The 12,697-nt window shown below is 31.3% G+C and overlaps 2 protein-coding genes across 3 annotated transcripts in view; one reads left to right on the top strand and one right to left on the bottom strand.

Annotated features, from left to right (window-relative positions):
• Positions 1-12,697, bottom strand: part of LOC114337914 (probable cationic amino acid transporter) — a 1,427,575-nt gene that overhangs the window by 903,783 nt on the left and 511,095 nt on the right. The gene's annotated exons all lie outside the window — the stretch shown is intronic.
• Positions 1-12,697, top strand: part of LOC126878891 (uncharacterized) — a 32,190-nt gene that overhangs the window by 2,907 nt on the left and 16,586 nt on the right. For both annotated transcript variants that reach the window (XM_050641787.1, XM_050641786.1), the window contains exon 2: positions 9,257-9,349. In XM_050641787.1, coding sequence (XP_050497744.1) covers positions 9,257-9,349 — 93 coding nt within the window. The remainder of the gene's footprint in view (positions 1-9,256; positions 9,350-12,697) is intronic.

Raw genomic sequence — 12,697 nt, 5'->3', positions numbered from 1 at the left:
GTGGTTCATCCATTGCCTTGCATCCTCTTCGTTTTCCCTCTTTGGTCCCAGAATTTTTCTCATAATTTTTCTCTCAAAAACTTTCAGCTGCTCTTCTTCTCTTGCTGTTAATGTGAATGTCTCCAAAGCATATAGCACTATTGGTCTTATGGTCGTTTTGTAGATTTTCATTTTTGTATTTCGGCTTATCTTCTTATCTTTGAAAATTTTTTTATTTCTGTAGAATGCTTTGTTTCCTGCTTGAATTCTTCTTTTCATATCTACACTTTCATTTCTTCTGTTGACTAATACTCCCAAATATTTGAATGTTTCAACCTCTTCGAAGCTGTGTGCGTCTATTGTCATTTCTGTCAGTTGCGTCTTCTTTTTTTTACTTACATTCATGTATTTTGTTTTATTTTCATTTATTTCCAGTCCTCTTAGTTTGGATTCGTTTTCTATTTCTTGAAAGGTTTTCTTTAATGCCTTTTTATCTGTTGCTACTATGGTTATATCGTCCGCATATCCAATTATTTGTACTGTATTTTTATTTATAGTTCCTGCGTTTGACAACTTTTTTATTATCTTATCTAATGATAGAATAAATAGTACAGTTGAGAGCGCATCTCCTTGTCTTACTCCATTTTTAATTTTTATTATTTCTGTTCTCTCTCTTCCGGTGTCTATTGTTGCTTGGGAATCTCGCATTGTCATTTCTATCATTCTTATAATTTTATTTGGTATTTTGCTCTCTTGTAAGTCTTGGATCATTTTTCTTCTACTTAGTTTGTCAAAAGCCTGTTTAAAGTCTAGAAAAAGTATATGTGCTTCTCCGTCGTACTCGTATGTTTTCTCTATCGCTTGTTTTAGTGTATGGATAGCATCTATCGTGGATCTTCCTTTTCTGAAACCGTACTGGTAGTCTCCTATGCTTTGTTCTGTGTATATTGTTAGTCTGTCTCTAATTATACCAGTCAGTACTTTATATGTTACATTCAGTAAATTAATTGCTCGGTAGTTTTTACATATCCTGTGGTCTCCTTGTTTTGGGATTGTCACAATAATTCCTTTCTTCCATTCTTCGGGCATTGTTTCCTTATTCCATATATTCTGTATTAGTTCATAAATCTTTCTGTATAGTGCTTCACCCCCGTATTTTATAAGTTCTGCACATATTCCGTCGTCTCCCGCTGTTTTCCCGTTTTTCAGTTTGCCTATTGTATCTTTTACTTCTGTATATTTGCTTCTGTTATTTTACATTTTGCAATCACTAGCATATGGTCCGAATCGATGTTTGCCCCTCTGTGAGATCTCACGTCATTTATCGACTGTTTGTGTGACTTTTTAATAAGTACATGGTCTATTTGATTCCCCTCCAGACTGCCTGGTCTCATCCATGTTATCTTGTGTATGTTTTTGTGTTTATATCTCGTGCTACTTATGTCCATGTTTAATGCCGCTGCTAAATTACATAATCTTTCTCCATTATTGTTTGTTGTGCTATGTAATGAGTTTTCCCCTGCAACCTCCCTAAAGCATTTTTCTTTACCTATTTGTGCGTTGAAATCGCCTATAATAATTAATATATCTTCTCCCGGGATTTTTTCGGCATTTTCTTCTAGTGTTTCATAGAACTGTTGTTTTATTAAGTCATCACTGTTTTCTGTGGGTGCATAGACATTTATTATGGACAACTTGTTCGGTTTGCTGTTTACTCTTATGTATGATAATCTTTGACTTATGGGTTTAAATTCCATAACTTTATGCCTCATTTCTCCTAACACAATAAAAGCAGTTCCTCCATATCCTTGTTTTTCTTCTCCAGCATACCATACTGTATAATTTTCTTTTTAGATTTTTCCATGTCCCCCCCACCTGGTTTCTTGAATTCCTGCAATATCTATATTGTATTGTTTCAACTGTGTCGCTAGCTCTTCCATTTTTCCCTCTTCTAGCAGTGTCCTGACGTTCCATGTTCCAATTTTTTTTGTCATTTTTTTAATTCTCTTCCTTTTTTTTGTATTTTTCTTATTATTTTGAATATACCGTGACTCATTTACCTCTTCGTTTGCATTGTCTGTTTCCTTTTCATCAATCCATTCTCTTTTGTCTAGTTTTTTGGGACATTTTCAATTTCTATAAGTTTATTTTCTCTTGCATTCCATTTTAGCACTTTGCCATTTATTTCTAATTTCTGGTATCTGATTTTTACTTTTGCTCCTTTGCTTCTCTGTTGTTTTGCTATGTCTCTGATTTCTTTTTGTATCTTTGCTTCCTTGAACGTCAGCGCTGCATCTATGTATATTTCTCTACAGTCTCTTGTGTATTTGAGTTTACCTTTTTCTTGCAGTATTTTCTGTTTGTCTTCCCAGCTCTTCGTTTCTATTATACATTTCTTGTATCCTATCTTAAACGCACTTTTAACTTCTATTTTCAGTTGCAGCTCTGTTTCCATCATTTTTTGTATGTTTTCTCTTAGTCTAACTTCATCTTCCAGATCTACCTGAATTCCTGTTATGATTAATTTATTGCGTATTTTTTCTTTATCGATCTTCTCTAATCTATTCTCCATGAGTGTTAACGCTTTTTTGAGTTCTTCGTTTTCTTTCTCCCATTTTTGTTCTTTTTTTTTCTACTTCTCTTTTTAAATTTTCTGTTTCTGCTTTGTTTTGCTTAAGCTTCTGCTTAATATCTTCCAGTTCGTTTTTCATATCCTTGATTTCATCTTTAATCTCTGTTTTGCTTTCCAGGATATCTTCTTTAATTTCTTGCCTCATCTGGCTCAGCAATATCTTAATCTCCTCCATGTCCGTTAATATTGTACTTACTTTTTTTATGCGCGTGTCTGGAGCTTTTTTGCTTTTATGTTGCTCTTCTTTGTCTTCTTCAATCGAGCTGTCGTGCTCCGGTTTGTGTCTTTTTCCTTCTTTTTTATTTTCTTCGTTGTTCATCTATTTGTCTTGTTGTTTGTTTTCTAGACTGAAAATCTTTATCAATATAATGCGAGAAAAATATATTTTTAGTTCACTTGAAGCTTATAATATACACAAAAAATAGGAAAATGTAACCTGTGTCTAATAGTAATTATTATTATTATTATCTTCTTATTTTTAATTACGTTTTGGTAAGGTCTCAGATATTTTGCACACGCCGGCAACGTCGCAGAATATTTGGCCGTACTTCTGTTTGCTAATTTATTTATGGCTTTCAGTAATTAAATATTCATTAATGTTTAATTATACACGTTTTTGTTATATTCAATGTTTGTTGTATTTGTAACTTAAAAAAATATTGTTCTGTATAATATTATTGCAAATCTCCTCTCTTACGTGCATCAAATTAACAGAAAGATGACTTACAGTTGAAATGTTGAATTCACCACACACTTTGTGAAAATTTCACCAAAAACCAATGTTTACTTCCGTACTAAAACAACTTTTTTCACCAGAGAGCAAATCAACTTGTGTTCACACCAACTTTTAACACTCGGCAAATTATACGCATATATTGAAGTAAAATACATATACATGTAGGTATTTAATATTCTTAAAATTTATATACCTTATTTTTTAAAATTCTAATTAACAGTTATATTTGAACAGTTTTGAAAGGTAATTCCTCGTAAGTTTTGCTTTAACACATTTATTTGACAACATTAATTGTGTTTGTATTCTGCACGTTACCATGAAAAAGGCGATCAAAGTATGGAAGACCGTAGGAGAACCCGTGAGAAAAAATATTTCTCTCTGCAAATGGCCGACTTTTCTCACTGCGTGAGGAATTTTTCGTTTTGAATGTATGTAAGTAGTGGGAGAAGTTGCATATTGTATTGCAACCATAGAAAAAATATATTATTATAATTAATAAATGTCATCCTGCCATTTTTAAATATATTGGAGTGATTGGTACCATCTTGTGTCTAAACCTACATAGTAATTCAGTCAATTTGTACTCTACGAGCCCCCTAATGGGAAAGTTTTGTAGGAGTTCGGATTTATTTCATTATATATGTATTTTGGGCTGCTGAGTCCGAATAGGAGTTTTGCGGACAAAATTTTGTGACGGAACATAAGTAAATCGCGAAAAAAGCGAAATATTTCTGCTTTTTCCCGCTTTTTTTGATTAAATCTCGAAAAATATTAACTTTTAGTAAATGGTCTGTTTACAGAAATTAAAGTATTTAAAATTGTCTATAAATATCGCTATCTGCTATTTTTTTTTCAGACGAACCGTTCGCTCTAAACTGCAAGTTGAAAATTGTCAATTTTTAACGGTTTCTGCAAAACCCACTTTTTATATTCCAAAACTTTATTTTTTATTAGAATGATGTCATTTGATAAATTTCTCCTAGTTTTCTGCACAAATAATAAAAAATAAAAAAAAGGTCGAAATTGTACAAATTTAGTATCATATAAGGTTGGAATTTAACAAAATAAAACTTAAAATATCGTGATTATTAGTATTACAAATTAAAATACAAAATGTTGTATAATATATATAATATAAAATTATATGAGCCGTGGTCTATTAGAAGGTCCTAGCTGTGGTTCTCAGGTGGCGATGAGTCCCGTTATATATTCTGCTTGTTCTGGAAAATAAAAAGATGGTGTCAGTTTAGTTCTAAAGGAGAGATGACGAATGCAAAATAGATTGTGACAGTAAACAGACCTTTCGCAGTGTGCTGAGGTTCTTCGATGACATCATGTCCTGGCTCAGGATCTGATTGCACCATTGTCAGCATCAGGGGTCATTCTCCTGGATGTCTCTTTCTTCAGTCTCTTCTACGTCTATATCAGAGCTATCTTCCGGGGGCTCAACGTTGTCACACAGTCCTTGGCATGATGTACAATTTGGAGAACAATGGATCCTGCCTTCCTGCATCCACAATTGCGTTGGCACCCCTTTTTACGTTTACAAGAAATATATTGTAGTAGTAAGTTTGGTGCAGGGTCCAAAGTGGTTGGCACTAGCACGAGACCACTAGTAATTTTTTCCAACCCTAGGACCTTTTTGTTGCTCGTCAGGTGTGGCTTGATATAAATATAACCATTGCTGCACCTGATAGTAAACTCTAAGTGAATGTTCTCGTGCAGCAGATTCGGTGGGAGGTAATGAGGCACTGTTGGTCTTATTTTTGTATGATGAAGTTACGTATTGTCTGTATCTCCAATCGTTCAGACTGGTCTGTTTTTTTCTTCCACGGACAGCCATGAGGAACATGTTTCCTGCTGTGGCAACCTTATGTGCATTAGGGTCTTTAAAAGCCTCAATGGTTGGTTGCAAGTATGTGTTTTTCTGCAGGACTTTAAGGTATTTCACTTTCCCCTGATTTAACAATGCAGAAGTAGTATCACAACCACTAATTAACTCCTTTTTCTGGTTTCAGATAAAATATAATTTTTATGTTAGGACTACACAGGCTAATCAAAATGACTAGAAGGTCGATATCTTCCCCCACCACTGTCACATCTTCTTCTTATTCTTCTTCTTCAGTTTATTGGCCTCCACCTACTTGGGTATTTGGCTAGCTCATCGTCGCGGAATAAGGGAAAATCCCTTATTCACATGTTCACAGGTTCACATGTTCATTTAACGGTGCCATCTCAAAAGCTGTTGTGATAATTAGAATAGCAGCTTCCTCCACAAGATAGAAGATGTAAATTTATCAAATGACAGCCTTCCAATAAAAAATAAAGTTTTGGAATGTAAAAAGTCGGTTTTGCAGAGACCGCTAAAAATTGACAATTTTCAAATTCAAATTTAGGAGAAACGGTTCGTTTAAAAAAAAATAAATAGTGATATATGTAGAGAATTTTAAGTAATTTAATTTCTGTTAACAGACCATTTACTAAAAGTTAATAGTTTTCAAGATTTAAGCAAAAAAGCCGGAAGAAGCAGAAATTTTTCGATTTTTTCGCGATTTACTCAATGTTCCGTCACGAAATTTTGTCCGCAAACCTCATATTTGGATTTAGCAGCCCAAAATACATAATTAATGAAAGAAATCCGAACTACGCCAAAACTTTCCTAGTCAAAACACAATTTTATTGAATTAAGGTGTGAATCCTAAAAATCACTAAAATCGTAACAATAATTAATTCTGAAATTATGCCCATTCGAAGACTTATTTCTAGACTTAGGCAAACATGCAAAAAAAAGGTATAAAATATGCGCAAAAATATGCAGTATTTTACATAAAAATATGCATGTTTATCTAGAAAATATGCATGTAATAAAAAAAATTTACAATATTTTTCTATTTACAAAAATAATTATATAGGTATTATGAAATATATTCACATGCTATATTAATTGACATGAATGTATGTATTTTACAATAATTTGATGTAATTAAATATTTAAGTATTTTAGCAAATAATAGTTATTTATGTATTAAGAGCGAAAAGTGATACATTATTACTTGAGAGTAAGAGCGTCGAGCGGTAATTACTCGAAAGCAATAATGTCACTTTGCGCTTGTAATACATACAACATTTTCTCTACAATCACTTAATAAAATGAAATTATTTTTAAATCATTAACGTTATTGTAACTCTTTTATATCTGTCATTATAATGTTATAACATTAAATTTTATATCTTTCAGTTTAAATGTTCAATGTGTTTGTATTGTATGGTTGTACAGTTGCTACGGACGACGAGCGTAAAATCAAACTTTACGTGTTAGAGCGATAAAGTGTCGGTACTCAGTAAACGTCAACTTTTCGTTGCCATTGACAAGCGAAAAGTTTTCTTTGTCAAGTTATTGTAGAAAAATAATATTATTTAGAATTGTGGTAACAATAAATTATCAAATGCTGTTCAAAAGTTTCTAACAAAAACTTATGGTTTCTCTCTGAGTACATATTACCACAAAATGAGCAATAAACTTTATCTATATCCACAGATAGCTCTTTGTAAGAAGGATTGATCCAAGTTAAAACACAGTTTATTTTCGGCATTTTCAAAGCACAATAATTATTCACAAATTATAAAGACACGTGTTCAGGCCTTTAATTTTACAATAGCAAAACTGACCCTCAAAATAAAAAATTTTACCTTCTATATAAACTGCAGATTTTGGAACCCTTATATTCAAGGAAAAACGTGACAAAACTATTGGGACCGTGCAAGTTCGGCAAAGCGACCCCTACTTCTACGTTCTGTACTTTTATTCGCACATAAGAAGAAAAAATAAGATGCAGGTTATGTTATGCAAACGTAAACAATTGTATGTAGTAAATAAAATTAGTTATTAAAATGCAGTACTGCAAGCAAAATACAATTAATTAAATTTACCTTTATATAATAATTGCATATCATATCAATATTGTGGAGCAATATATAATTTTTCTGCTTCAATGACAAAAGGTATGAAATATACGTCAATTTGACAATTTCAATTGAAAATATGAATTATTTAAGATAGTTGCAATATTTCTCCGCGACTCGCGCACGGTCGTTTGTCGTTTCTCTTCCAAGTACTTGCACACCGCGAATAGGCCGCTATCTTTTATTAGTTTGGTACTACATTCCGATACCAAAAATTTGAATACCAAGATATTATAAAACAAAAATAAATATTGGAATTTCCAAGCTATTTGTTACATGAATGTATATATGTATATACAACCAAAATTTCAAATTAAATGTGAAAATGTGCATAAAAATATGCAAACTTTGACATTTTTGAATTTTTTATGCATAATATGCAAAATATGCAATTTGCATATTTGCCTAAGTCTAATTTCTCTTCCTAAAAGAATTTTAATATCCAATGTAGGCCACTATATTCCTCATTACTGACTTTTAAAATATCTCTCTCTCTCTCTCTCTGTCTCTCTCTCTCTCTCTCTCTCTCTCTCTCTCTCTCTCTCTGTCTCTGTCTCTCTCTCTCTCTCTCTCTCTCTCTCTCTCTCTCTCTCTCTCTCTCTCTCTCTCTCTCTCTCTCTCTCTCTCTTTGATCTTTGAGATTAAATAACGTCATTCATTACTCATACTATCAGAGTCAGACAGAAAAAAATGTTTATTTATCAAATAAACATTTTTTTTCGTTTTTTGACAGTAGCACAATATATTTTCAATATATTACATACATTCTTCTTTTTTTGTAAATTAATTTATTTAAAAAAAATAATTTTGGTTGCCCTGTATAAATATAATGATGTTAGTACAGTGGAACTCCGATAAGTCGGCCCCCGATAACCCGGAAATCCGGCTAACCCGAACCGATTTCTATCAGATAAACATTTTGATTTTCAGTACATATTTTGTATTCTGACAATGACACCCATTCTGGGCGTCGAAATGTTATTAAAATTATTTTTTCAACTTAATTGTGGCTTATTTCCCATGAAAATAGTTAATTAACAGATAAACATTTCAACAATAAAAATGTATGTATGTAATAAAATATTTGAGAGAAAATGTGTGTTTGTGTAATTTTAACTATACTATAGTAAAAATGACTCATGGCACAAGCCGACAGAAACAACAGGCACCTGTCTGTAGTATCCCTTTATTTTTTATTTCAAACTGTGTTAGCATTGTTTAAGAAAGACTATTAAATTCTTTTTTAATCAATGGTCTTAGTTTTCACTGTTCTTAATACATAATAACAAATCATGTTTCCGATTGTGACTGTATGAATACAGTATTGTATTGTTCGCTTCCGTTTGCTTAGGTTTGTGTTTGCGTGTTTTTAGTAATTTAGATGTGTAGGTACTGTGCATATTTATATATATTTCATGTTATTTCAATTCTAACGGAGTTTATTTGTAAGTATACCGTATTTTATTAATTTTTATCATATTCTCCGGTTAACCCGGATTTTCCATAACACGGATTGGCCGCGGTCCCGATTAATCCGAGTTATCGAAGTTCCACTGTATTTACACTGCTGAATAGTGAATTGAATAACCTTTCAAATGAGCTATCACTCGACACCTATTCTCATTTAAAAAAAATCATCGATTACGTCATCATTCCCAGATGGATGACGTCGCTAGTATGTTAAATACGTCGAAAAATCCCAATTTAAAAATCGACCTCTTTTAGGATTTTGTCTTAAATTAACCGACTTACGAAATAACTAATTTATTCTTTTCATTTGCACCATACTGTATATTTCAAACACCTTGTCGCCACTAAATAAAATGAAGTTTCTAAAAAGTTTATATAGAATAATTGCTGTTACATTTTATTCCATATTAAACCTAATTATATAATTTTTACCACTTTTTCAGGTTGTAGAATTATTACTTTCTTTGTTGTTTTAGAAAACAATGATTTACAATCTCTATCTCATGAAATATATTTTTCTCCTGATGATCACTGCAGAGCTGGATGTGGCCTTAAAGATAATTATAAAGGTAATTAGATATTTTGTGTTATTTAACTTTGCATTGAATTATATTTTATCGTAAGTCAAAAGAGGCATAAATTCGAATTATTTTCCTCTGCGCTTTCTAAGATGGAAATATAAAGCAGAACAGAGTGGGGAAGTACTTGACAACTGAATCTATAATTATTGCGTGAATTAAAAGACAATTAATTGATTGGTTGACTTACCTGTTAAGGAGGGACAATCATAATTGTCCTATCTTACATTTCGAACATTTGTACTTATGGTAGTGGTCTTTTCGGGCCGCTGATCACAGTTTAAAGAAGCAGAAGAAGAAAAAGAAGATTATTAAGCTTCTTGACGAGTGACGTCCGCGCATCACTGTTTTTTTTTTATTTTATTTTTATCGCACAAAACATGGGTGGGTTCAAAAGAATCAATGGGGGGGGGGGGGAGGAGCGTACAAATGTTCGAAATGTAAGATAGGACAATTATGATTGTCTCTCCTTAACAGGTAAGTCAACCAATCAATTAATTGTCCTTCACATAACATTTCGAACATTTGTACTTATGGTAGGCTGTTGAAAGATTAAACAATATTGTGCGATAAATAAACAAAAGTACATTGCAATCCAAAAATGAATAGTACTTAGCAATTTTTTTTTTTAGAAACTTTACACAAAATATATACACATGTATACCTAACTAACATATTAGAGCAATTATTAATTAAGATTCATGTTTATATTTTAATTATATGAGATGTGTACCTTCAACCAGGTACAAATAAACATAATAAGAAAATTAATGTTCTTACTAATATTAGTAACCTACACATGTAATATAATTACAATTACATACAATTACATGGACTCACCAGACAATACGGTTTTGCAAAGAGTCCGTAATCTTTTGCTAGAGGTTTATTATAAAAAATATTGAATACTTGAGAATTTTCTGTCCATCTCGCCGTCTCTCTAATATCTTCTATAATCCAGTTCTAACTCCCGCTGAGGTAGATGCATATACACTATACACTTTAAAAATATTAGTGTCTATATTTTTAATTTAAAAAAATGTTATATCCATCTACTCAACGCCTGGGTAGATGTTGCTTTATACGTCTCTTTTTTTTTGTTTTTAGTTATAAACAAATTGTCTTCCGATTGAGGACGAATGTTTTAGAAATCTCTAAACACTCTCAACTGTGTTTTTTGTTTTAAATAGGTTTATTTATTATTATTATTATTTTTTGGGGAAGTCTTTATCCTATGTTATATCAAAATGTCAACTTTATCTTGATCCATGAAAATATTCTGAATTTTTATTAGGTACAGGGTTTGCAACCTCTGAACTGAAGTGAGTGCAATCAACATTACAAGTTTGTAAGTAAGATCTTTCAGGGAAAGGCTTGTGAGACGAAATAATGTTTCTAAATAAAGTAATACTGGTAGAGGGTCCCAAGTTAATTAATATTTGGGCAATTAAGGTTTGAGGTTATATATACATTTGTAAAAAAATTTAAAAATGTTTTTATAATATTCTAGGATATTTTCTATCAACGCCAATGCAGCACTGTGAATGTTTATACGAGCTATAATTATAATCCTGTTCTACGATAGATTTAATAAAATTAAAATTTGATAATTCATAAGCAAAATGGTTATTATTTTATACTAAACCGTCGCCATCTCTTGAAAACTGTATCATACAGATTTAGTGATTTGTTGTAATAGATGGGATGGAATCCTCAGGAATGCCTTTTCTTAAAAAGCTTGCCTGACAAGAATATGGAAACCCAAAGGATGTCCTGGATATAAAAGCCCAAAAAAAATTCTAGATTAAATTTTTATCAGGTCCATAATTATCTTTTTGGTTGTGTAAGGTGTGGTGGTCAAAGGTTGTGTACCAAGGCTGAAAAATATAAAATTTAAATCCATGCCAATCTAGAGTTAAGGCATTGGCTTTCTCTGATCCGGGGTCAGGGTTCAAAATTACATACCTTGCATATTTTTTTTTAGGATATGTGGCAAACATATCGATTTCTGTAATAAGAAGCTGTTCAAAAATTATAGTAACACAATTATCACTTAAGGAATACCTACTCTGTTTCTATTTTTAAAGATCTTGATTCCGAGTCAGGCAAAAGCATTTTTTTTTACTGTTATAGATGCAAAAATAATTTTTAAATTCCTATTTTCACAGAATTATTAAACTTATCTGCAAATGTTGAGTACTGTACACTACCCATCTTGTTAATGCAAGACACAGCTGTTGCGTTATTTATTCCTAGCAAAATGTTACAATTCCTATATTCGTTGAAAAAGGATTTCAAGCCACTATATGCTGCTAGTAACTGAAGTACATTTATATGTAGTTGTTGTTCATGACTCCAAAACCATGAGTTTTGTTATCAATGCAGCATACCCCCCATGCTAAAAGATATATGCATCGCAAAATATTTCAAGTACATAATTGGATTATTTTATATTTTGCTCACTAATTGGTATGTTATTTAACCACCAATTGTAATCGTTTTTAAGTATTTAGGTATGGTCATTTTAGTGTTATAACTATTAGTTTAAGAAAGAGGCTACTTTTCTTTTTTATTTATATATATATATATATATATATATATATATATATATATATATATATATATATATATATATATATATATATATATTAGTATAATTTTCCATATTTAACTTCCATAAATGGACGAACTGTTACAAACTGACCGATTAAGGCTGCAAATAATTTTATTTTACATGTACTTTTATTTTTGATGTTCTGAATACTATTAGATATTTTTTTTTGTCAGCAGGTGCAAAATATATCAGGTTCGAATCAAACGTAAAACCAAGAAAAGTTATATTTTGTGTGGGTGAAAGTATACTTTTCCTTTTTTTTATTTATAGTAAATCCCAAGCAGAAAAAACATAGAAAATGTTTAAACAATATTTTCTTTACATTTTAAATATGATTTTGAAATTGGTAAATGGTCCTCTAAAAAATTGACAAAAGTAAAGCCTCCTGTTATTAGATTATTTAGGGCTGGTTTTAAAGTTTTTGTAAATATAAAAGCCGAGATATTATTCAAACCAAACGGTAAACAGTTTAATTATTATAAAAAAGTTCTGTACTTAAATTTGAAATATTTTTTAGAGTTTTAATGAACAGGAATAGCAAAATAGACAACTTTTAAATCTATTTTTGCCATAACCCTTGAAAATGAGCTTGAGGACTGACCTATTATAGTCTTCCAGCTTAAAATATGTGGCTTCTATAAAGCAATTCAATTGTTTTAAATTCAAAACAAAATCTCTGATTTCCGTCCTTTTTGGGCACAAAAAACTACGAAAAATAAATTGTT

This window comes from Diabrotica virgifera, chromosome 1, assembly GCF_917563875.1.
Source record: "Diabrotica virgifera virgifera chromosome 1, PGI_DIABVI_V3a".
NCBI lineage: Eukaryota > Metazoa > Arthropoda > Insecta > Coleoptera > Chrysomelidae > Diabrotica > Diabrotica virgifera.
The sequence above is the reverse complement of the archived record's forward strand: the minus strand, read 5'-3'. Positions and strand labels throughout refer to the sequence as shown.